Source organism: Gobio gobio (assembly GCF_949357685.1).
Source record: "Gobio gobio genome assembly, chromosome: 7".
NCBI lineage: Eukaryota > Metazoa > Chordata > Actinopteri > Cypriniformes > Gobionidae > Gobio > Gobio gobio.
Window position 1 is genome coordinate 22416721 of NC_137103.1, and position 25780 is coordinate 22442500.

At 38.7% G+C, this 25780-nt stretch overlaps 1 protein-coding gene across 1 annotated transcript in view; it reads right to left on the bottom strand.

Moving 5' to 3' along the window:
- Nucleotides 1-328: 328 nt before the first annotated feature.
- myo16 (myosin XVI) overlaps nt 329-25780 on the bottom strand; it is a gene marked incomplete at both ends in the record, with an annotated part of 227562 nt that continues 202110 nt past the window's right edge. The window contains 2 exons of the mRNA XM_079821463.1: nt 329-505; nt 23275-23360. Of these exons, the coding sequence (XP_079677589.1) occupies nt 329-505; nt 23275-23360 (263 nt within the window). The remainder of the gene's footprint in view (nt 506-23274; nt 23361-25780) is intronic.

A 25780-nucleotide genomic window follows, 5' to 3' on the forward strand; every position in this document is an offset into this window, starting at 1 on the left:
ACTTTAAAACAGCGAGATGTTTAGAACACTGCGACTGGGGTTCATAATAGCCATGTGACAGGGATTGGTAGTCTTTGGGGTTGCATGTAATTTGGTCCCAGTTGTCCATTAGTTCGGCGTGTGGAACAATTTTCCAAGGAACCTTTTGATTCTTTCAAAAGAAGGGAAGAGATGAACAAGAACAAATTTGGATGCCCTCCTCTCCTGAGTTCAGAGTCTGGCTCTGTTTAGAGGACGCCACCCCTATGTGAAGGGCAAAACATAAAAAGGGCCATCTGGCCTAAGGAGTGTGGTTTAACTGAGGTTTAACTCAGGAAGACCACAATCTCTAGGGCGATGCTTTCTTTCGGGGACTCTTGGTCTTCACCGTTAGGGTGGGTGAGGTGTTTGTGTGGAGCCAAGCGTTCTGCCAGTCCGGTCGACCGTCACAAACACTCTTCCGCCATCGCAATAATTCCTGCAGAGTGGCCCGCTGATCCCCACATGCACGTGACCTCTGGATCACCTGAGAAAATGGCAAAAAGGTCATGGTTAGTATATGGGTTCATAATGGATGTATCTACAGCAAGGGGTAGTCAACCTTGCTCCTGGAGAGGGCTACCTTTCCTGGACACTTCAGTTCCACCCCTGCTCAAACACCTGCCTGTTATTTTTTTAAAGTAATCCTGAACACTTTGATTTGTTGGTTCAGGTGTGTTTGATTAGGGTTGGAGCTAAACTCTGCAGGATGGTAGCCCTTCAAGGCTGAATCCAAACTCACCGCCTATACCTTTAAATAGGGCATTATTTGAGGGTACAGCAATTTGTAGTGGTGGACGTAATCGAGTGCACACATTCTATCCCACAATCCACCGCAATAACGAGTCTACAGCCGATGTACACATAATGGCTGTCTGAATTCGCTCACTCGAACTGTACTAGTTAGGGGTGTAACGGTTCACGTATTCGTATCGAACCGTTTCAGTACAGGGCTTTCGGTTCAGTGCACGCGTGTACCAAACGGTTTCCGGGTGCAGTCTTTAACAGTTAACAGTCGACTTGTTGTAAGCGCGGAACACACTTAAGTCCGAATTCCCACACGAACATATTAAGTATTCAGTCCATTTTATCATGAAATTCAAACGATAAATGCTGTTTTGATGCTTTTTAATGTGACGTGATATATAGGCGATGTATAGACGCGTCAGTTCAACTTCAAGCGGTGACGCGCGAGTGAACGCGATCATCTCTTCCTAAAGAATAAACATAAAATAACATCTCTTAAGGTATGTTGAGGATACATTACAACTTACTGAAATGTATTATATGTCGTGTAATCGTTCAATCAGTGTTTCAATGATGGAAAGACAATAAAACAGCTAGTAAACAATGTCACGTAGCATCACATTTACCTCAGGCAGTCATTCAGTGTCCACAGCTGATTAGTTCACTAGAGAGATTAACTCTTTCGCTAAATATATGCACTATATTAGCCTATATATTCTACATAACCTGTTAGTGATGTCTTGTTTATTTAATGTATGTTTAAATAAATCTGTCATGAAAATGACAGCCACTGTGTATAAATTATTATATTTCAACAACAAATTGGAGAAAAAAAATGATAATTAGATTTAGAAGTTAATACAAAAACTGCCTTATGTGAAGCTAGAGCTAAAAATAAATAGCAACTGAATTTAGGCTAATAGTTTGGGCTCTGTTGTTAATCTTTAATAGCAATGTGTAAGTAAGGGCTGCCTATATAGTTTACAGCATTATCTTTAAAGGTCCTGTTCTTCGTGATCCCATTTTTCAAACTTTAGTTAGTGTGTAATGTTGCTGTTAGAGCATAAATAATACCTGTAAAATTATAAAGCTCAAAGTTCAATGCCAAGCGAGATATTTTATTTAACAGAAGTTCCCTTTCAAAGCCTACAGCGAACGGCCGGTGTGGACTACATCCTGGTATTTCCTGCTTTAATTACGTCAGTAGAGCAGTTTGTTGTCTAACCTCCGCCCACAAGAATACGCGAAAAAGGGGGCGTGGTCTTGTTGCTCCCTCGTGGAGAAGAGGGAGTGTTGCGTTCGGTTCGGTTCGGTTGCGTTTGTCGCCATCAGACGCTGTTATTTTCATCCCGGAGTCAAATCAGCTTTGTTTGGCCTTCAGGGGCTGTAGTTTGAGCGCGTTCATCTCCCCGTTATGGTAAGAGGCGTGACCTTCCCGGGCAACGTGCGCTAAGCTGCTGTCGATTCACAACACGGGAACCGCTGGCACAATCAGAACTCGTTACGTATTTCTGAAGGAGGGACTTCATAGAACGAGGAAATTCTCAGGCCCTTTTGAGGACAGTGAAAACAGCAGTATACAGATAAGTAAATTGTGTGAAAAATACAGTGTTTTTTTACACATGAAACATGAACACATGTTATATTGCACACTGTAAACACAATCAAAGCTTCAAAAAAACACGAAAAACGGGACCTTTAAGAAACTTGTAGTTATAATTTAATTAATTTAAGGATAGACAATTTTTTTTTCAGTAAACCACTGTTTAATAAAATTAAATAAGAATCAATTTAGTAAAACTGCTGTACCGAACTCGTACCGAACCGTGACTTCAAAACCGAGATACGTACCGAACCGTCAGTTTTGTGTACCGTACACCCCTAGTACTAGTGGACTATCGTAGGGAATAGTGATTGAGGGTTTAGGGGGTGATTTCGGATTCAGCCTAAAAGCACTGATCTACAAGTACTTACCACCAATGATATAAATGATCCTAATTATAATTCCAACATAATTTACAGTACAATTACACAAATAGGCAAAGCACAAAGCAGCTATAGCAGGAAATGAAATGTGTCCAGCATTTGGTGGAGCTGTGATGCGAGATTGCGTCATACAATACATACAAGTGTCCTTGGTGAAGAAAAGGAAAAATTATAGAAGAGGTGTATTCAAGTCATTGTATGAATGAATTGAGAGCGAATAAAAGTGCATATACCTGGATAGGAAAGGCCTATTGAGGTTAAGAAAAAAGTAAAACACCTCTCCTGACAGCTGCTGTCTGATGCAACTGGCGACCCTACCATACGCGCATACACAAAACCCACCCATGGGCATCCCCCATCCATCATACAAGCATAATCAATAAACGGATAAATCAATCTACCCCAATCATCTGCAGCTGGTAAATGCCACAAATGGAACAAAACCTCCTGCTGTGCCTCTGATCCATTCATGACGGATGCAGAGATGAGGGGAAGTCACATGGCTTTAGTTTGGTCAAATTAGAAAGAGAGAACAAATGGACAGGGTTTTCTCGAAGATGTCAGATGGCAGCATGTGAGTAACAGCAGAACTATAGTACCTAACAGGAGAGACTGTCATTTGTTATTCTTGGTGAAGTTAATAAGTGGAACTTACAGAATCCTTAAAAAACGGTCTTTTGTACATACAGAAGGCACGTAGGAAGAATCAATCTAGGCTGTTAACCTGGATCGAACATTAGACTGAACCTCCAGGTGAAGCATTCCTGTTGTAAGTGTTGGATACGCGTTTACTGTGCTGAAGAATATAACAGAAATAGCCAAGCAGCAGATTTGAAAGCTACAGTACAGTTTTCGAAATGAATTAAATAAATGTATACAAATGAGAAGAAATAAGCAAATAAACAAACCATCAGGGACATCATCAATTGACAGAATAAATCAGCAATCCAGGCTTTGCAATTCAGATGAGATGGTATCTCTGGAGGTTCTCAAATGAGAAATGGCCCCAATTAATAACTGGTGTCCAAATCCATCTATAGCACCTGAATGAAAATCTAACAGAATGATAAAATAATGCCAGTAAAAATCCTTAAAACGATATCAACTTATTTCAGATTTAAAAATAAATGCATAAATATATATACAGAGGGGAATATAAGTAGAGGTAGGGACCAGGAAAAATGTACTGAGAGTCCAAATCCCAGTAACTAACACACTATATTGCCAAAAGTATTGGGACACCCCTCCAAATAATTGAATTCAGGTGTTCCAATCACTTCCATGGTCAAATGTGTATAAAATCAAGCACCTAGGCATGCGGACTGCTTCTACAAACATTTGTGAAAGAATGGGTCGCTCTCAGGAGCTCAGTGAATTCAAGCGTGGTACCGTGATAGGTTGCCACCTGTGCAATAAGCCCATTTGTGAAATTTCCTCACTACTAAATATTCCACAGTCAACTGTTAGTATTATAACAAAGTGGAAGCAACTGGGAACAACAGCAACTCAGCCACAAAGTGGTAGGCAACGTAAAAAAAATCAGCGGGGTCAGCGCATGCTGAGGTGCACAGTGCGCAGAGGTCACCAACTTTCTGCAGAGTCAATAGCTACAGACCTCCAAACTTCATGTGGCCTTCAGATTAGCTCAAGAACAGTGTGTAGAGAGCTTCATGGAATGGCTTTCCATGGCCGAGCAGTTTCCATGGTTGGATGCAGTGGTGTAAAGCACGCCACCACTGAACTCTAGAGCAGTGGAGACGTGTTCTCTGAAGTGACGAATCACGCTTCTCTGTCTAGCAATCCGATGGACGAGTCTGGGTTTGGCGGTTGCCAGAAGAACAGTACTTGCCTGACTGCATTGTGCCATGTGTAAAGATTGGCGGAGGGGGGATTATCGTGTGGGCTTGTTTTTCAGAAGTTGGGCTTGGCCTCTTAGTTCCAGTGAAAGGAACTCTTAATTCTTCAGCATACCAACACATTTTGGACAATTTCATGCTCCCAACTTTGTGGGAACAGTTTGGGGATGGCCCCTTCTTGTTTCAACATGACTGCGCACCAGTGCACAGAAGATACAGGGGCAGAGTATACAGTAGATAGTGTTTTGTTAGAGTATCTCAAATGATGTAACAGGATGCCCCTGGCCAATTTTACCACTCCAGTCCGCTCTGAGAGGGAACTCAGCCGGAAACATTGTGAGAGTGTGAGTGCAGTGGTGATGTTACAGTACAGCAGAAGCGTATTCTAGGAATCCAGACCATTTACAGCGACGTGCACACCCACGTACACTGCTAGAAAGTACTGATCCATAATTTACCCCTATCGACTCCCAATCTCACAAAGATTGCACGATTTGTTCCGTTTGGTACACTGTGTGCCAATCACACACAGTCATTAAGACCAAGCATGTCTGTGTCAATCACTGCGTTCACACCTGTAATGCTATCTGGACGGTACACAAAGCACCTGGATCACATGCAGCTATTCATGTTCAAGCTAAAAAACATATTTAACCTTGCATTATTTATGGGCCTCATCAAAGGGCACATGCACGCTAGAATACAGACAGGCGGGCTACATGACCACTTACATTCTAAATTAAGCCCAACCTCTGAAACCATCGGGGACATCCAGTTCTTTGACAATCAATTGACAGAATATTCAGCGATCCAGGCTTTGCAATTCAAATGAGATGGGGTCTCTGGAGGTTTCCAAACAACAAACGGCCCCCATTATGCGCTAGTGTTCAAATCCATCGAAAGCACATGGATAAGCACCTACAGTTCAAAGTATGGCAGTAAAAAGTAAAAGTAAAAATCCTTGAAAAAATATCATTATTTCACAAGCAAATATATCGACTAATTCAAGATGTATTCTCTGAAATTGTTTTTTTTTCTTGCACCACTGGATTTATTTCGTTCTTGTTTTAAGCATAACATTTGCCAGTATGATAAGAAAAATAAACCTCAAATAAGTATATATTCTCTGAAAACAAGTCTTATTATCTTACGCAATTTTGTTTTAAGGATAGGGGTTTGGGACCAAAATCCTTTTTTGCAGCATACATCTTTTTACAACTGCATACAATTTAAAAATCCTAAAACAACACACTTACAGCATGTGCCAACCCAAAGGGCCGTCATTTTTGGAAGTGTGTATGTAAATAAGGGCAGCTGGTCAGTAGGCTCAGTAGAATGGGAGGACACATGGAAATACCCCATCCCTGGGGAGAGGGGTGGCCCGTGGCCTGACATTCAGGCTGGCTCACCCCTTCATGAGATATAGGGCTGGAACTCAATAAGGGTCATGCCTGAATGTCAGCGCAGTGAAAGGTCAGCGGGGACATGTGAGGCTCATCACGTTCTTATCATCCATGATGCTTCTACAGCGAGGACTGCACTGCATTAGCCCCGACACCTACTAAAGCAATCTTGATACAAAGGGCAAAGGTCAGGGAATCATTATGAACACGGATATTATGGGATTCTCACTCTGCTGGGGCATTGGGCGGAACGTATAACTTGCTCTCTTCACCTCTAATGTTCTCCTCATTGTCCTTTTATATGAGAAAATATCTCTTGCTATTTCTTATCTATACTGTACTCTGATCAGGCATAACATTATGACCTAATATTGTGTTGGTCCCCATTTTGCTGCCAAAACAGCCCTGACCTGAAGTTGCGAGGTGGGGCCTCCATGGATCGGACTTGTTTGTTCAGCACATCCCACAGATGCTCGATTGGCTTGAGATCTGGGGAATTTGGAGGCCAAGTCAACACCTCAAACCTAATTCCGCCTGTCCCGCATCCATATAGCTCTGTGTGACTGCTCACTGCCAATATCAGTCGTTCCTCCATGTTGAATGAGTTACTTTTTTATTTTTTATTTTAATTAAATGCATGAAAGAACAGTAACAACAATTTTCATCATTGTCATATCTTAATAATGCAATAAAACACCAAGGTCCTTCAGTCTTTCAGTCCAGATTAGGTGCCAAGTCATTAAACACAGCCACTGTTTTGAATGAGTGACTCCGGGGCGGGCCTTCCCCCGTTTATTATGTCACTAACCCCGTTTACCTTTTTTTTTTTTTATATTGCGAGATATAGGTCTTAAATTTAATTCATAATGGTCTTAAAAAGTCTTAAATTTGACTTGATGAAACCTGCAGAAACCCTGAACAGGTGCCATGATGAAGAGATAATCAGCGTTATTCACTTCACCTGGTCATAATGTTATGCCTGATCGGTGTATACAGCAACACTGGATACTATTCATATTAATGACAACTGATTAATTTGCTTTTTATGGTTCAGATGCTTTTCAACATTTCTCAGTGGCTTTCAACTGGTCACAAGCTAAAAATGTGTCGCATGTCTGTTCTGATAGGATGATCGAGCACAAGAAAAAAAACAAACAATCAAATGGAACTCGACATATAATTGTGTTTAACTTAAGATAGTGAAATAAACAGGCTTATTAACTTTTAAAAGAAAGAAACATGTCCAATCAAACTTCCAATTAAATGTTATCGTCAACTACTGTGTGCTTTGTTGTGTGAATTATTGACTGCTGAGAGCATGAAACTGTTGCATTCAATAAACAACATGCTGAATTGATGATAGACAATTAAAAAAATTTGGATTGTTTTGTTCCTCAAACTCCAATTGACCTGCCTATTCTGTACACTTTTCCTTATTTAAGCTTGAGGGGTATAAAGGTCTCTGTATTCTATCTTTCGGGGAGTAAATGTACAGATTGTGGTCTACAGAGAGATGTGTGTTAATCTCTCAGTCCAGGCCGTGCAGATGTGCAGTTGGGTTCTCCAATGGCTCTTTTATCATTCATCCGTTAAGAAGATTAGAAACCTCTCCTCCTCCCTTATCCTGTCCCGCCCCTCTACAAGAACCGTAAACCCATGGGATCCCCTCATAGTGACAGTCCTGCAGATGTGTGGGGGTCTTTCAACTCTCCTTTCCAGAGGGATTTGAAATTCCACATTTTCTCTTAGCATCTCATCACGAGTGTTACATAAACTGTGAACATTGTTAGAGAATCCTTTTTGTGGTGAGGGTCCATTAATTCTCTTACAGAAAAAGTTATGTTGAAGTAGATGGTAATCCTATGGTACTGTATACCATGGTTCTGAATGATTACCATATTTATATACCACAGTATTTACATAGCACAATGTGGTACTTGCAAGAATAACATGGCAACATGTTATATACATTGCGAGGTACCAGGTCCAAAAACTGTACTTTTCTTGTAGCCATACACCGAGATGGAATCTGACAAATGGATTTAAATATGTTGAAATATGTATTAAATGGAGCTAAGAACTGATATCTGAAAAGCATTAGAAGCTTAACCGTAATACTTAATAAACAAACATGGAAGGATTTGTATAATTCTATGAATTGCAGATGTTCCAGTTTTGAAGATTCTGTGGAGTTTCAGGCACATTTAGGCATGAATATCCATTGTATTTTCTCTGTTTAGCTATCAAACACACTGCCAGTTCTTCTCTAACTGTTTTGGCTTCCAATTGTCATCCTATTGCTTCTCTTCTTCAAACTGCCGCAGTGCTTAATTCGTAGAGGAACATCATAAAGCCAGACTGGGAATACAGCTGTCGAAAAACTCTCTCTGAGGAACCTAGAGCCATCTCATTAATTTTCGAGGCTGATGGAAGTCCTTGGCCTTAAAGTCTGCCATTAAATCAACTTTGTTTATTGAAGATTAGCCTATCCACAAGCAGAGGAACCTAAGGACAAATTGGGCAAGTGCTGCGGTTCAATTGGCAAGCGGAGGCAGTGAATGGAACAGTATTGGAGAGGGTCGTGTGGCACAGCTAGACTGATCTGATCTGATCAGATTACAGCCACTGAAAGGAGAGAAAAAAAACAACAACTTCAACCGCCAGTTTGTTTTGATTGGACGCAACGGAACCCAATTGTGCGCACTCACAGAAGACAGAATGGAGATTAGTATGCGAGCATATTTGGAAGGGCGTAGCCACAAATTAGGCTAGACACGATAATTATCCCGATATAATCTTCCTAGATAAAACAAACATCTTGTGTACCAAAAGTGTAACAAAATGGCAGTGCGGGCTTACCTCTGCAGAGGCGTTTACTCGGCCTCAGTCACAAAACAGCACTGTAAGATCCAGTGAGAAGCGCTTGAATTCACCAAACACAAATGTCTCTGAGACTTAAACTCGTTTAAAGTCAGATAAAATGGCGCTGACAAACCGGAGAACCACACTGTGCACAACGAGACACTCGGAAGGTTTTTCAGTCTACAAATCACCGCACACCATCATTCAAATTGAATCATATGATTCGATTCACGCCTGCTGTAGATTTAGAGGGTTTAGCTGACAAATGCAATTGGCATTTATTAGGGGTGTAACGGTGCACGTATTTGTACCTAACTGTTTAGGTACAGGATTTCCAGAGCACGTGTGCCGAACGGTTCCGAATGCAATCTTTAACAGTTAACACTAGGCTTGTTTTACGCGTGGAACATACTTCAAATCTATTCTGTCCATTTTATCATAAAATTCAAACGATAAATGGCGTTTTGATTCGCTTTAATGTGACGTGACAGATCACTGTACAGACACTAATAGTTCAAGCGGCAGCGCGATCTCTTTCTTGTCAAAGGATAAACATGAATGAACATCTGATGGTATGTTGGGGATACATTACAACTTACTGAAACAAATAATAAGTGGTGTAATCGCTGTAATCAGTGTTTCAACGGCGAAAAGACATCAATAAAACAGCTTGTAAACAATGTCACGTAGCATCACATTTACCTCAGAAACCATTCAGTGTCCACAGCTGATTAGTTCACTAGAGAAATGAACTCTTTTACTAAATATATGCACTATATTAGCATATATATCCATTATATTCTACTTAACCTGTTAGTGATGTCTTGTTTATTTAATGTAGGCTGTTTAAATAAATGTCACGGAAATGACAGCCACTGTGTATAAATGATTATATTTCAACAACAAGTTGGAACAAAAACATAATTTTATAATTAGATTTAGAAATTAATGCAAAACTTACCTTATGTGAAGTTTACATGTTTGCATACAATGTGTTGTATATAAAAATAAATAGCAACTGAATTTAGGCTAATAGTTTGGGCTCTGTTGTTATATTATAGTAATGTGCAAGTAAGGGCTCCCTATATAGTTTACAGCATTAGCAGATTTTTTTTTTCTTTTCTTTAAGAAACTTTTAGTTAAAATTAAATTAATTTAAGGACAGACACAACGGTTTTTGCATCTGAATTCTTCATATATTAAATGTATTAACAGAGTAAAGGAATATAATTACAGTATTTTTATTTTATTTTGAGCTATAGTGGTTGTGCATTTATAGCCTATTAAATGTACTTAGGCTACTGTTTTTCATACAAATACCATAGAAACCATATTGTTACATTTTATAATGCTATATGCATGGCTACAACTGTGGTAATTATGAACTAAATGTATACTATGGATGACCAATGGTTAAATACATTTAAAAAAATAAATAAAACTCAGAAATTTTACCATATAAAAATTAGGTTGTTACTATTTTTAACAGATGTTACTGTTTTTTTTAATGAACATACATTTACATCTGCAACTCAAGCTACTGTCAAAAAAAAAAAACATGAAATATTAATATTGCAGCCTGCACTGCAAACTGTGCTGAAGATATGTGCAATCAAAGTCAGGAAACACAAACCTGTTTCATGATTTGAAACTATCACCCGTTAGATGATGAATTTAGCAGAAACTAAGAAATCTGCCTTTAAACTCAAAGAAATAAAGATTTGACATTTATAGTTTATTACATAGACTGTAAAAAACTATGGACGTAGTGTCCGTGACGTCACCCATAGGATTCTGAAGAGCAGTTTTGAACCGTAAAGTCGGGTCGAGCTGGCCGTTGCCATCTTGGCAGCGCATCATTGCACGTCACTCCCGGATAACAGAAAATGGGCAAAAAGGCAGGACGTGGGCAGAGCTGAAGTGATGCGATGACTAACAGACAGCAGACACGGTCATCCACCAGTCACTCAAAGTGGCCACGCCCTTAATTATGCAGAACTTTAAGGCTTAATATAATGTAAACGAATGAGTTATAAAAAAAATTCACCCCCCTCACAGTTGTCATGAAGGGCAAAATTAGATATATAGACCAAAGCCACAATTTGTACCAGGCTGTAAACATGTTTTTTTTTCTGCTGTAAAGTTGGGCATTTTAACATGGGGCTCAATGAGATTCTGCTCCCTTCTGGAGCCTGTCCCTGGCGGCCAGTCGATGAATTGCAGTATGTCATTTCCGTATTGGCTTCAAGAGAAACTGGGGGAGGTTGCCGCTAGGTTAATTATCGATATCGACGGATTTGGGATAAAAAAATCTTCAAATTTTATTTCAATTTCAATCATTTTTTGGACATATTGCCCAGCCCTACTTGGAAGTCACCTAACAAAAGAAATCAGTGTTCAAGTGACGTCTTTTGGAGGACAGTCTCCCTGCACATGGTAAGGAAACAGATTGAAAAGTCAGAGTGACTCTAAATGTACTTCAGTCTCTTCGGAGAAACTCTTAAGCATGTCTTAGGCGATGGCGCACTCTCTCAAAAACAAACACAAACATGCAATCCCAGGCTTGGTGCATCAAGTACATGCTCTTCACCAGTAATTGAAATCCTATGGGTGCAGAAGGCCAGTTAATTAAAAAGGCTAGGCTCATGTCTAACCATAATCCTCTAACTAACGCTCCTCAGCTGTTTCTCTTCATGTTCCTGAAAAGCCTTCAGACAATTTGAGGACGTCAAAAAGCTGTGAAACCTTGAAAGGCATATCAAACCAGGTTGAGGCAGGACAAACCTGAAGGTTTTACAGGCTGATCTGACACCCTGTTTGACTCCTAAGCCAATATTGGCTTACATGCATGAAGTTAGAGGACGTCTGAGGTAAAGTGAGCTCCAGAGTTTAAGGATAACAACGAATGCCTTGTGAGAGCAACCACATACATATGTACTGTAGTGCTGGCTGGTATACCGGTTCATACCGAATACTGGTGTTTATTTTTGTTATATGAATTTTGATTATACCGCAATAAGGGGTCCCTTTTCACTGTTGCACTATAGTGAGGACCCAGCTGAGATCGCATTACAGCCTATAATTACTGCGGAGAATTCAAACATGTGGCACGCGCAAAAGAGCGGTTTCTGCGTGGAGCGCCACGATGAGATTAACAACGCTCACCACAAGGACCGGAGCGAGCATGTTTAAGTTTTTTTACATATTTCATATAGTGCTCTAAACATGAACCAGCAGCTTTTATGCGCACATATTTCATCACGTGTTCTTCAAATAAAATGTATGTGCAAACAAATACTACAGCCGTACGTCTGATCACGACCGCGATTGATACAATTATTCTGCTACACCGAAGACAAAGATGTAAGTTAATAGACTGACAATTCAAAGAAGAATGGGCAAAAAAAAAAAACTGCTTTATTCTTTCCGTGTTAAACTTGCGTGTCATTTGTTCAGAGACTGTAGTGCTCTTAAATGTATTGAAAATATCCATAGACCTTTTAAATGTTCTTCCGCGTTTCTCCCTTGTTTTGGCAGTTTGTTGTTATATAGGGTTTAAAATGCTTAAACCCTAAAATGATTTTTAAAATGCTTAAGGTGCCCTCAACATGTGTCTGTAATGAGTGTGTTGCAGGTCTGTGTTTTATTGGTTGTCTCCCCACAGCATCATTTTGTGGGGCTTTGCAAACCTGTATTAATTCTAGTGTGGAATTTTTCTACAATATTCACTTGTCATGACAGTAAAATAGGGCATTCCAGTCAATCTACTGCAGTATTTCCTCTCTCAATCAGTAGAAAATGGTTAACATCCTGTCGTGCATAGGGGAAAGAAATACCGTCATATACCGCGAAACAGGTATAATTTAGAAAAATACTGTGATATAAATTTTTGGTCATACTGCCCAGCACTAATACTATGTGCGTATACAATATATATGATTAGCCACTGAGTCGTATTTAGCTCTTGGTGATCCTATGGACAGTCTCACCAGGCTTTCCGGTCTTCTGCTTTCTTTTTCATATGCCTCATATATATTGTAATTTTATTTTACAGAATTGTGCTATTGTTATTCAAAATAATTGTTGAATGCATTATGTACAATTACACACACAAATAAATGATATATTATATCTATTATTATTATTATTATTATTATTATTATTTTATACATTCAAATGTGGCTTAAGTGCCTAAATTATGTGTTGACTTTATGGCGACATCAAACTGAGTTAATTTCACACATTTGTGTATAGTTATCACTGGATTTTAAAGGGGACCTATTATGCTAAACTTTTACATGGTGTTTGAACTAGGGTTGGGCCGGTAGACGATGCCACTGTCCATCGCAGGTGACTGACACGATATCACAATGTTGAGCTGGCGGCGTGAATTCCCTGAACCCCCGCAATTTTTTTTGTTCCAGATCAAAATACAAATTACATTCAAAAACGTTCAATGAACACAATATAAACACTAAAGATTGTATTGCGCCAAACGAATTATAGGCTACTAGATGTTTCACACGAACTAAACCAATGATAAAATGGTGGACCATGGTACGCATCTAGATCCCAGCATGTTTCCATCCGGATCACGAGACGGAACGGTAGCACTATTGTCCTGTTTCTAGTTGAAGTGAGCAGAGCGTCAAAACAGCGATGGGGAGCACACCGGAAGCACTCAGCGCTATACTCATATTTCAGCACTATATCCTCTAGTCTAGTATTTTTATCTAAAGTCAAACGCGGAATAACGGAGATTAACACTCAAACGCAACCCTCCAATATCATAGTCCATCGAATGTTTCACTGTAGACATCGCCCAACCCTACTTTGAACATAAATGTGTTGGTAGTGTGTACACAACGACCCTATAAATGGTAAAAATCAACCCATAAATCATAAGCACAAGACTGACGATGGACTTATTAAAAGTATTCTTATTAAAGCTACTAAAGTTAATTCAATCAAGAGCAGTGAATGATTTTCTGTTTTTCTTTTGTTGTTTGATTCATATTGACAGGATATTTAGTGGTAGGTACTGCATATTAAGCTGCTTTCACTTTAATACACATCTCATATATACGTGATTTCTTTACTCGCTGTTTATGTTCGCACACAAAACCAACAGTGTTATGTGAACTTTGTGTGTTTTTGACATAACCGTGTGTGTATTTGACAGTTTAAGCACAATAAGACGGGAAAGAGAACTTAGTTTGTTACTCATGTGGCGCGCCGTCTGACATCCTGCTTTCTGTGCGTGTGAAAACCACTCAGAAAACCATATATCAGAAGCTTAAACTGATATAAACGCATGAAGATAATAAAGTTTCATGATGATGATGAAGAACTGCAATGTCACGTGAGTGTGACCGCGATAGAGATGATTGCCCCAAAAACTAAAATATCAGTTTGGTTTTGATTGATTATTGGAGGCACGAGCTCTAAAGGCTCCACCCTCTTGCGGAAAGTGGGGCAAGGAGCAGCAGCTCATTTGCATTTAAAGGTACATGCACGAAAACAGCAAGTTTTTCTTTCCACTCAAAAATGGGCATTCACAACATGGTTATAATAAATTATATGTGGGGTATTTTGAGCTGAAACTTCACAGATGCATTCTGGAGACAACTCAGACTTGCATCTTACATCTAGGTCCCCATTATTTTATGTTAAATGTTTTGAAGATGACAAAGTCACACAATTATTCTGTTTTCATCATCAATAACTGTTGTCAATTGAAAATCAAATACTAGTGGCCATCCCTGGACCCTGGTATATATCCATTTTCATAATTGACACAGTTCACGCTGGCCGTATGTGTGGCACATGTGAACATTTGTTTGTGGTTGAAACACAAGAGTCATTGATTCAGTGCAGAGACGTGGCTCCGCTCCACACTCCCTGTAAGGCATGATTCAGCAGACAACAATGAGCAACCCAGCATGAGGACAAACTTCATAAAGAGCCTCTGTCTCAGAAGAAAATCAATAAGCAAAACTTAGGAAAGAAGAGAACGCAAAAAAATATGGATTGAATGAGGGATCAAGGAAAGAGCAGGGTCGCCATGTACAGTACGCAGCAACGAAAGAAGAACCAGCGGTGAGGGATGAAGAAATTTCAACAAAAACTGCAGCTCGTTTTCACATGAGAAAAGACTGGACTGTGAAACTGTGACCGTCTCATGTCACATTCACGAGGAAGCTCCATTACATGTTAACTGTACGGTAGATCATTTAAAGTACATGTAACCCTCAATAATATTACAGGACGTTCACCCACCCACAAATTAAAGTTTTGCCATCATTTACTCATCACAAATTTTGTATGCTGTTATTTTTTTTCTGTGAAGTATGGACTACTTTTATGATGCTTTTAGGTAGTTTTTGTTGTTTTTGGATCTTGACAGGAAACAGCTGTCTGAACTTTCTTCAGAATCTCTAATTGTTTCATTACAGAAAGAAAGTTATACAGAATAAGTAGATGACTAAATGATGACAGTAATGTTTCAATTAATTATTTAATATTGATTACCGTAACGGCATTATTTTCCCAACTGTTTCGCAAGAACGATTCCTAAACACTGCAGAGCTGCAGTTTCCATCAATAGCATGGAAAGCAAAACGGAAAAGACGGGAATTGCAAGGTGCAGGGCAGTCAGTGAGGTACTGTGCTATAGACCAGACTCACCCCATCCCTACACAGGCCTGAGGGCTCATTCAGCCCTCCTGCCTACAGCGCCGCCCCCGCACCGAAGGGCGAGAAGTTGAGGTGACCCCTCTGGAAGAGAGGAAAGAAAGACAGACAGAGAGAGAGAGAATTCAAAACACACATACAGCATTTCTTACATTCACAACATGAAATCATGTGCTCAATACACGTGATTACCTGTAGCGCATGTGCAGACATTATTGAAAGCCAAGGAAACATACACATAAAGAGATTGGATGGTATGATTTTCAGTACAAGATAGGCATACTCTGCTTTACACCCCCCTTTATAATAGCCCCAAAATGTATCTGGACACTTTAGATTCCTTATATTAAAAATATTAAATCAATCACTGATTCAATAAAGGAGTGTCTCACTATTCTTGAACACGCAAAATTACTTCTGATAAAACAATGAATATCAGCAACATATGTTTTCGCTATGTGTGAATATTACACTTAACCTTTTTTTTTTAATGACGCATATTTTGGAGTATTGTGGAAAAGTGAAGCATCCAAACATAACATTGGTATATAATAATAATCCAAATATATAATGGATGGATGGCTGGATAGACAAATAACGGAAGGAAGATGGATGGATGGATGGATGGACAAATAACAGATGGATAGATGGAAAAATAACTGATAGAAGGACAAATGATAGATAGATAGATGGATGGATGGATGGATGGATGGATGGATGGATGGATGGATGGATGGATGGATGGACAGACATAACGGATGGAAGACGGACAAATGACGGATGGATAGACGGACAAATAACAGATGGATAGATGGACAAATAACTGATAGATGGACAAATAACAGATAGCTGGATAGACAGATAGATGGATAGACAGACAAATAACAGATGGATAGACGGACAAATAACTGATAGACGGACAAATGATGGATGGACGGACAAATAACGTTGATGGATAGATAGCTGGATAGACAGATAGATAGATAGACAGACAGACAGACGGACAAATGATGGATGGATAGACGGACAAATAAATGATAGATGGACAAATAACAGATATATAGCTGGATAGACAGATAGATGGATAGACGGACAAATAACAGATGGATAGACGGACAAATAACTGATAGACGGACAAATGATGGACGGACGGACAAATAACGTAGATGGATAGATAGCTGGATAGACAGATAGATAGATAGACAGACAGACAGACAGACAAATGATAGATGGATAGACGGACAAATAATGGATGGATAGACGGACAAATGACAAAGATAGATAGATAGCTGGATAGACAGATAGATGGATAGACAGACAAATAACAGATGGATAGACGGACAGATAACTGATAGACGGACAAATGAAGGATGGATAGACGGACAAATAACGGATGGACCGACGGACAAATGATGGATGGATAGACGGACAAATAATGGATGGATAGACGTACAAATGACGGATGGATAGATGGACAAAACGGATGGATAGACGGACAAAACGAATGGATAGACGGACAAAACGGATGGATAGACAGACAAATAACAGATGGATAGACAGACAAATAACAGATGGATAGATTATAATAATTATTATTTTATATAGCGCCTTTAAAAAGCACTTCTCAAAGCGCTTTACAAGCATAAACAAATGCACATCATACATGTAACACAAAAAGAAATCACATAAAAGCCATTTTGAAAAAAGGGGTTTTAAGAACAGACAAACCAATAATAGACAGACGGATGGATAGACGGACAAATAAAGGCTGGATAGACAGACAGATATTTAGATGAGCCAATGAAATTCACACATTTTAAAGGTTGGATTGGTTTAGTGTCTAAACACTTCCTGGGGCCACAGTATCTACAGTCAAGTCTTGAATCCGATTTGTGTCAGTCAACATCTACAGGACTGCGTGATACACAGCAGCTCTGTCGGAAGAAATGGCCTCTTCCGAGTCCGACCTTATCGCATACAGACATGGAGCAGGAATACTCCATTACCAGAGCGCCTGTCCGGGAACACTTCATTCTTCCTGCTGTCATTTTCCAAGCAATCTTCTGCACCCGCCGGATCTGAATGCTGATAAGGCCGGATTGTGCTCGTCTCATTCTCGCTCTCAATCGCAATCTCCGGCGAAACCAGGCTGATCAATAATTAAACATCATGATCTTCCGCGTGTTATGGGATGTTACAACGTGGATCAATAAGGAGCGGATGGACCAGACGAGAGGAGGAGTGAGAGACGGGGAAATATGAAGCAGGCGTGTGCTAAAACATGATAAGGGGCATTAAAAGGCTGTTTCCTGCTTCCGAGTGCCATAAGGACATTAAGAGGTAGAGCGTCCCTCTGAGGAAGACCCCTAGTGGGGTTACATTTGAGTGATGGGAGCACATCGTCACTGCCATCTGTTTTTCCTCAAAAGGACCGGTTTTACTGGTAAAGATCGGATCTTGTGTTGTTTTGGACGCCATATCGCTAAATACGTCAAGACTGAGACGGTGGACATGATGTTTTAGCATCAGTTTGTTCAATGTTTTGAAAGGGCGTATCTGGCACAGCGCGGTGAATCTGAAACTTCAGTGTAAAGTTACCAGAGGACTGAGTATTGGTAGTGAGTGTGCACATACTCTAGTTGACGTGGTTTGAAAGGTTAGTGTCCAGTTTCAGAGAGCACTAACGTGTAGCTCACTTCCCTCTGTAGGGGGCAATTCTGTCACTGTGAATATTTCATTGTTCACTTGAATACGTTTTATTTAAGGTGTCGGGCAGCTCTGCAACTGCACAACAACATGATATTTGTAGATATGCATCTGTACGTCTTTTTTTTTGACATCCACTTCCTGGTTTCCATGCGGTCCTTTGACCTTGACCCCTATCATGTGACACAGGCAGGAAACCGAGGACAGAATGGGATCCGGTAACCAGAGAGCCTGTGGCATTCAGTGCTTCTTGAGGTACAAAGCGTCTCGGGTGTCATTAGTGAAATGCAAAGTGCTTCTACCCTGTTACCTTCCCAAAATACAACCCAACATTTTGATACACGCTCAGGACTTCAGGGTGGAAAAGTGTGACAGGTTTGTCTGGTTAGACTGATGTGAAACCAAGCTAGATCGCACCATCAAAATCAATAAAGATGTGAAATGAAATACGTGATGTGGCGATGTGACGTGTGTTTAACCGACGGACATCCTGTTACTGTATTGTTGTACATACAGTATGTTGTAATATCATACACACGTTTGTGGCGAGTAAGAAATTCACACTTTTATTTGGCAACGGCACATTAAATTGATCAAAGGTGACAGTAAAGAGATGTATTCATAGATCAAAAGAACAGCATTTGTTTGAATGGGAATCTTCTATGTATCAAAGAATCCTGAAAAAAAGGATGAACTGTTTTCAACTATAGCCGCGTTTCCATTGAAATTGCCCGTAACAATTTGTCCCAGGAAATATTCTTCAAAATATATCCATTTTTGGGTGAACAATCCCTTTAAACTTTCTCTTTTATGATATGCACTAATAATTATGATTTGAATAAGAACCTGTCTACAATTGTTTTAGTCATACAAGAAATCAAATTAACTGTAATTGCGTAGTTTCTCAAGTGTGTCTTGCACCCAAAATGTCTTTTTGTGGGTCCTGTATCAGCGCAGAAAGGACTGGTTACACTGCATGTTCATTAGGATAATGTTCTTTGCCTATGACAGAACAAACTGGATTGGAAACGCAGGATGCTGATGCCATTACAGAGAAACTAGGACGCTTCCTTTTTTAATAGACAAACAATCCACAGCTCTCAGCGCTGGCAATATGACAGTGCAGCTGAGTCAGAGCGAGAGAGGACCCCTGCTCTCCACTCTCACTCTTACACTGCTCCGGTTAGCGCCAATGACAGTGGCTAGTTGTTTTGCGTTTAATAACAACCGGCCCACAAATGCGTGTTCCACTTTATGGAAGAGTACCTCAGGGCCACAGCAGTTTACATATTCATAAATCATTACAGGCCAGCGTGCGTTCCATAATGTGGGGCCCTCGGCAGGGGGGCCACAAATTACATATAGAGAGTGACAGGTGCACTGTGGTGGTCTCTCGCTTTCAATTATTATGAAAGCACATTTCCATTACTGGGACTCGAGTATGACTTGGTGAGTAAAGCAGGGAGATTATGCAGACATGGAACAATTATGAGAAAGGGGAAAGTACCTGAAATATTCAATCTTTGGTCCAAAACCTAGAGTGCTCCCCCCTCTCTACATAGGCGACAACATTCAGACTGGAAGTCCAAATCTGAATGTCTACATAGTGTATCTGATTTCTGTGTCCCACGGTGCTCTTTAATTTTCCAGAATATGGGCATTGATTTCTATGCCAATAACATTGCATTGGTAGGCATACGCCAAAAAAACATGGAGGGATCGTCTTACAATATGACAATGTGTAGCCGCGGAACTGGACTGCTACATCTAATGAAGTAAATGAACAGTAAAAAAGTGAAGACAGCCCATTACCGGACAACTGAGATGTCTCCATTATATTATTTATAATTTATATACACTCTAAAAAAAAAGGTTCTATATATGGCACCAAAAATGGTCATAGGGGAACCTTTTTTAGTGCTATACAGCACCAATTTTGGTGCTTCAGTGGTTCTTCAGCGGTTCTTCACCGGTTCTTTGACTAAGGTGCTATATAGCACCTCTGAAGGACCGCTGAAGAACCACTGAAGCACCAAAATTGGTGCTATATAGCACTAAAAAAGGTTCCCCTATGATTACGAGCCAAGAACCATTTTTGGTGCCATATAGAACCTTTTTTTTTTTAGAGTGTATTACATAATATAATTGTCTGCGCAACCTGTACATCGACAACAATAACACAACACAACCTTGTTTCTGCAACGACGTCTGACATGTTTATGCATTTTACATGGCATGAGAAAATGACACAAGGAAAAACGCTACACGAAATCCAATCAGAGCGGTCAGACTGAAATGGATTTCCAGAGATGAGACTTGGATATGATTTCAAACCATGAATGTAGCTAAAATGTGATTTTTTTGGTTAGGTTTACACATGCAAAATACGATCAGATTCCAATCGAATATGCACAAATCAGATTTGGACTGACATGGAACTTCAAAAGTGTCTGATACTCAATTGACATTAGTATATTGACATTATGTTATAAGCATAATAACAGCACATATAGATAAAATAAAGGATACAACTGTAAAATGTATTAATTAAATTACTATATTATATTAATTATGTATTAGAATTTACCACGTTATTTTTTTTATTTAATTGATACATTTAAAAAAAAAAAAAAAAAAGATAATTCTCATTAATGAATGATATTATTAAGTTTACGACTCCGTCTGCCATCTTGGATTTCAAGCCTGTTGCAATGCATTTTGGTACTGCCTTCTCTGCTAAAGAGAAGCTGCATCACCTTTGTTTTAGCTGACATGGGGTCATTTCAGAGGTACACGATTCAATTTCGCAAATACAAAGAAACCGCAAGTAACGCATTGAATTTAATGCAAAATTTTGACGTTGAGAGACTGAAATAGTATTTTCTTGTAAAATGTACTTCAATAATCTGTTTTATTTACAGCTTCAAAATGTTGAAGGCTAACTTTTAGGACAGGCTCTTATTCGGGACCCTGTCTATGGCATCTACATAGGCATCTCACTAGATTTTGGGACACAGCCAGTCATTCAGATGATGATACACTTATGCGAGACTGTGCAGGCTGTTGTGGATCTCTCTACAAAGCACATAAGCTTATAAAATGAGCATTTGACTGCCATAAATCAAAGAATTCTATCTTTGCTGTCAGCAGGTGACAGTGCCATATATCTGTCCCCAATCCCATCATCCTAACAGATGGTATTTGCTCTAGCTATGGCTCTCTCTCTCTCTCTCTCTCTCTCTCTCTCTGTCCGCTTGTATGCATATGTATTGTTTTTATTTTTCAATATAACTACCAACTTCACGTCCTCTGCTTTTGGCCATGGCTTCCTTATTCCTATGGTCTTCCTGTAAGTGATTGACAATTGCATACATTGTATACTGTTCATGCCATGCCATGAATGTCACGGTCAAAGCTATCTATAAGCTAGACATTTAGGAAGATTCAGCCTTGATTCATTGGAGCTTTTTACCTGGCAGCCGGTGGCAATCATCCGTGTATTATTTATGCTCAAGGTCATATATATATATATATATATATTTATCATTTAATCCAAGATTATGTAAAGAGCTCACCCATTGATGTGCTATGTGTTGATAAAGGGGATAAAAACACACACATTAAACACTGCACATGCATCATTCTCTCTTCAACAGCAACTGCATGTCTCTTTTATGATTTGAATTTTGAAATAAATAAATAAATACAAATGCTGTCTTATTTATATAAGTCAAACATGGATAGACGACACCAGAAAGTGAAAAATAAACAAAAAAGAAAAGATTCTGATATATTATGAAGTGACACATAAATATAATACTATAAATTATAATATTATAAATATATAATATTTACATTAAACTATTTTATTATATATATATATATATATATATATATATATATATATATATATATATATATATATATATATATATATATATATATATATATATATATATATATATATATATATATATATATATATATATATATATATATATATATATATATATATATATATATATATATATATATATATATATATTTGTTAAGTTAATTAAAAACTGCACATGCATCATTCTCTTTTCAACAGTTTTTGGGTCTGTATATATTTAATTTAATTACTTTCTAATAATTTCATTATATAATAATACTTTATATAATATATATAATAAAAGTGATTCCAAAACATCTAAAACAAAAAAATAGCAACATGGTATTATCATGGTGAATTTCCAAACATCACAGTAGCCTACTAAAAAAGTACCATAGTATTTCAGGCAGCATCATGAAAATGACTCAGTATTATAGAATAATGGGTTGCACTTTATTTTACAGTCATATTGCCCATGTACATACTATGTACTTGTTATAGTAATTACAATAACTATAATAACCCCCTTAAACATAACCCATGTAGTTACCTTATATTACCCAGTACATACTTGGGTAAGTACACTGTAAGCACACATAAGTGCACATACTGTAAAATAAAGTGCAACTGAATAATGGCTAACTAGAATAAAAATAATTCATAGAATAAGAAACGATAAGAACTGTTCTTGATTCCCAAACCGTACTATTAAGAGAGAGAGATTCAGAGAACGAGAGACAGACAGCGAGGTAGAAAGCTCTCAGAGTACCCTCATTAAGTTTTAAGGTTTGTGAGGGTAACCCTGCATTCAGGACACGCAGAGAGATGCTGAGAAGCACAGAGGGCACACGGTGATCGTTTCGGCCTGTTCCTCTGGAGGAGAGCCGGGCTGGAGCACCACCCCTCTTGCTCTAATGCACCTCTGAATACGATCTCCAGATAAGCCTTCACTCATTTCATTTGGCAGAGTGCTGAGTCTGGGATGACATGGGACCCGCTCTCACTTTCATTACCCATGATTACATCTGCCATTTGGGGTCACTGGAGACCTTCTCCCCTCGGAAGAGTAGATGACAGATGCCACAAGAGAGCGTGAGCATGTGAGCATGGGTTTGTGTATACGCTTTACCTGAGTGTGGTGGCTGTCCATGTGCCTGTGTAATGCCGAGGTGCTGGATGCATTTGACTTCGGATGTCCGTCGTCTTCCAACGTTCCTATTGAGAGAGAAATAAACGGATGTTAAATGTAACATTCTTTGTGCATGTTCCGGAATATGCTGCTTCAATATGCATCATAATCACAGAGTGTGAGCACTGTAAGAAAATTCCTACAAATTCTGTTTTTTACTTAAAATATATTCAAACTTTGTTTTGTATATAATTTCAGCCGTGCGCTTGAGTTTTATATTAGTTTTTAATTTTGCATTTAAAATTGTTTAACTGTTAGAAGTAGCATTCCAAGAATTAAAGTTTAAACATCTGGTGAACAATTTTTATTTGAGCATAAAGTCTGAATTAATTCCATCACAAAATTCATGTGATTTTACCTCAACAATTTAGTCGTCATGTGACTAAATCATTTAAATGAGACCACTGGTTTATTTGAAAATTGTTTTTGTAATATTAAGATTTTTAATCAACATGAGAACAAGGATATAAATAAATGTTTAATTTGCAAATTACCTTTATTGAAAAATTATACAGAATCAACTATTATTATGATTATATTATTAATAAGAATACATTAACATGGAATGGAAAATTTGAATGGAAAACATACAGTAGCTAGTACAGTCCAAATGTTTAGAAACAAGGATGTCATTGTAATAATTCCATAGGAATTCTGATTGGTCTATTTGCATTATGTTTAACAGCTACTGCAAAGGCAGCAAATATGCATGCATCCATAAATAAATAGATCCCATTATTATATATTATGTAAAAATAATATTTAAAAAAAAAAGTGGTTCCAAAAAGTATAAATACATGGTGTAACACTTTATTTCCACTTTATACCTTTTACTAACTATATGTATTTTGCAACTGCGTGTCAACTAACTCTCATTAGAGTATTAGTAGACTGTCTGCTAATGCCTTAGTTTGATGCTCCCCAACAGACATTCTACTGACTATAAGTTCATTCATTCATTTCTCTTTTATTCCTTTCATGAAAATTGATTATTTGTACAAGGCACATAAAATTCATTTGACTTAAGTAACTTTGCAACTACATGTCAACTTCTCCTACAAACCTGAATCCTTACGCCCGTTTCACACCTACTCCGTCTGCAGTATGCGATGCAGGATCCGCACGCGCTGTTGTGCTTTCACATATGCTGCGTTTGCGGTGCGCAACTGATCCGCGGTTGTATACCACAAACACCGCATTCATTCTTTATTTTAATTTCAAATCCAAAAGTTGTTACTAAACATGGCTAGTCAGCATTGCAATTGTCTTTGTATAGCCATACACTCTTTCATAGATGTCACGTTTATAAACACACTATTGAAACAACGTTTTATTCAATTCATTACTATATATATATATATATATATAGCCTAATTTACATTTAGCTTGCTCACGCCAGTGGCAAAACATTTAAACATAGGTTATAGCCAAAAATCACAAACATTTTAAATTAAAACTTACAACAGGCTAGACAAAAACAGCCGACTCTCGTCTTTTCTTTTGTTTTTACATCTTTTTTTTTTTTTTTTTACAAGTAATCCTGCAGGTCATAAAGAAATTAGTTTTTCCATCTCCAAGAAAGGACAAATGCTATCCATTATGTTACCTTTTTTACCTAAATGCCAGGTTAAGGTGTCGTTTTCCTTGCTTTACCCGCGGAAAAAAGCCATGCGTTGACTTTGAAACAGAGTAGACTTTAAATTATATGCATCTGTGAAGAAATTACTAGATTTTCGCGCGAATACCATAGTCTGTAAAAAAATATGGACGTAGTGTCCGTGACGTCACCCATAGGATTCTGATGAGCAGTTTTGAAGCGCAAAGTATGGACGAGATGGCCGTTGCCATCTTGGCAGCGCATCATCGCGCGTCACTCCTGGATAACAGAAAATGGGCAAAAAGGCGGGATGTGGGCGGAGCTGAAGTGACGCGATGACTAACAGACAGCAGATAAATGGCTATCCACCTGCCACTCGAAGTGGCCACACCCTTAATTATGCAGAACTTTAATGCTTTATATAATGTAAACGAATGAGTTATAAGAAAATTCACCCCCCCTCACAGTTGTCATGAAGGGCAAAATTAGCCGTATAGACCAAAACCACAATTTGTACCAGGCTGTAAACATGTTTTAATCTGCTGTAAAGTTGGGCATTTTAACATGGGGCTCAATTCTGCTCCCTTCTGGAGCCTGTCCCTAACGGCCAGTCGATGAATTGCAGTATATGTCACTTCCATATTGGCTTCAAGAGAAACTGCGGGAGGTTTCCGCTTGGTCAATACATGTTTATTTTAATGCAAACAATGCAATGTGTAATCCGTTAACATGGGTACGGAAAAAAATCCGCACCACATTCGCACTGCAAACGGAGTTTGTGCGAAACGGGCGTTAACCTACTAACCTTAACGGTCTACTATGGTCTGTTTATACTCTAATGAGAGTTAG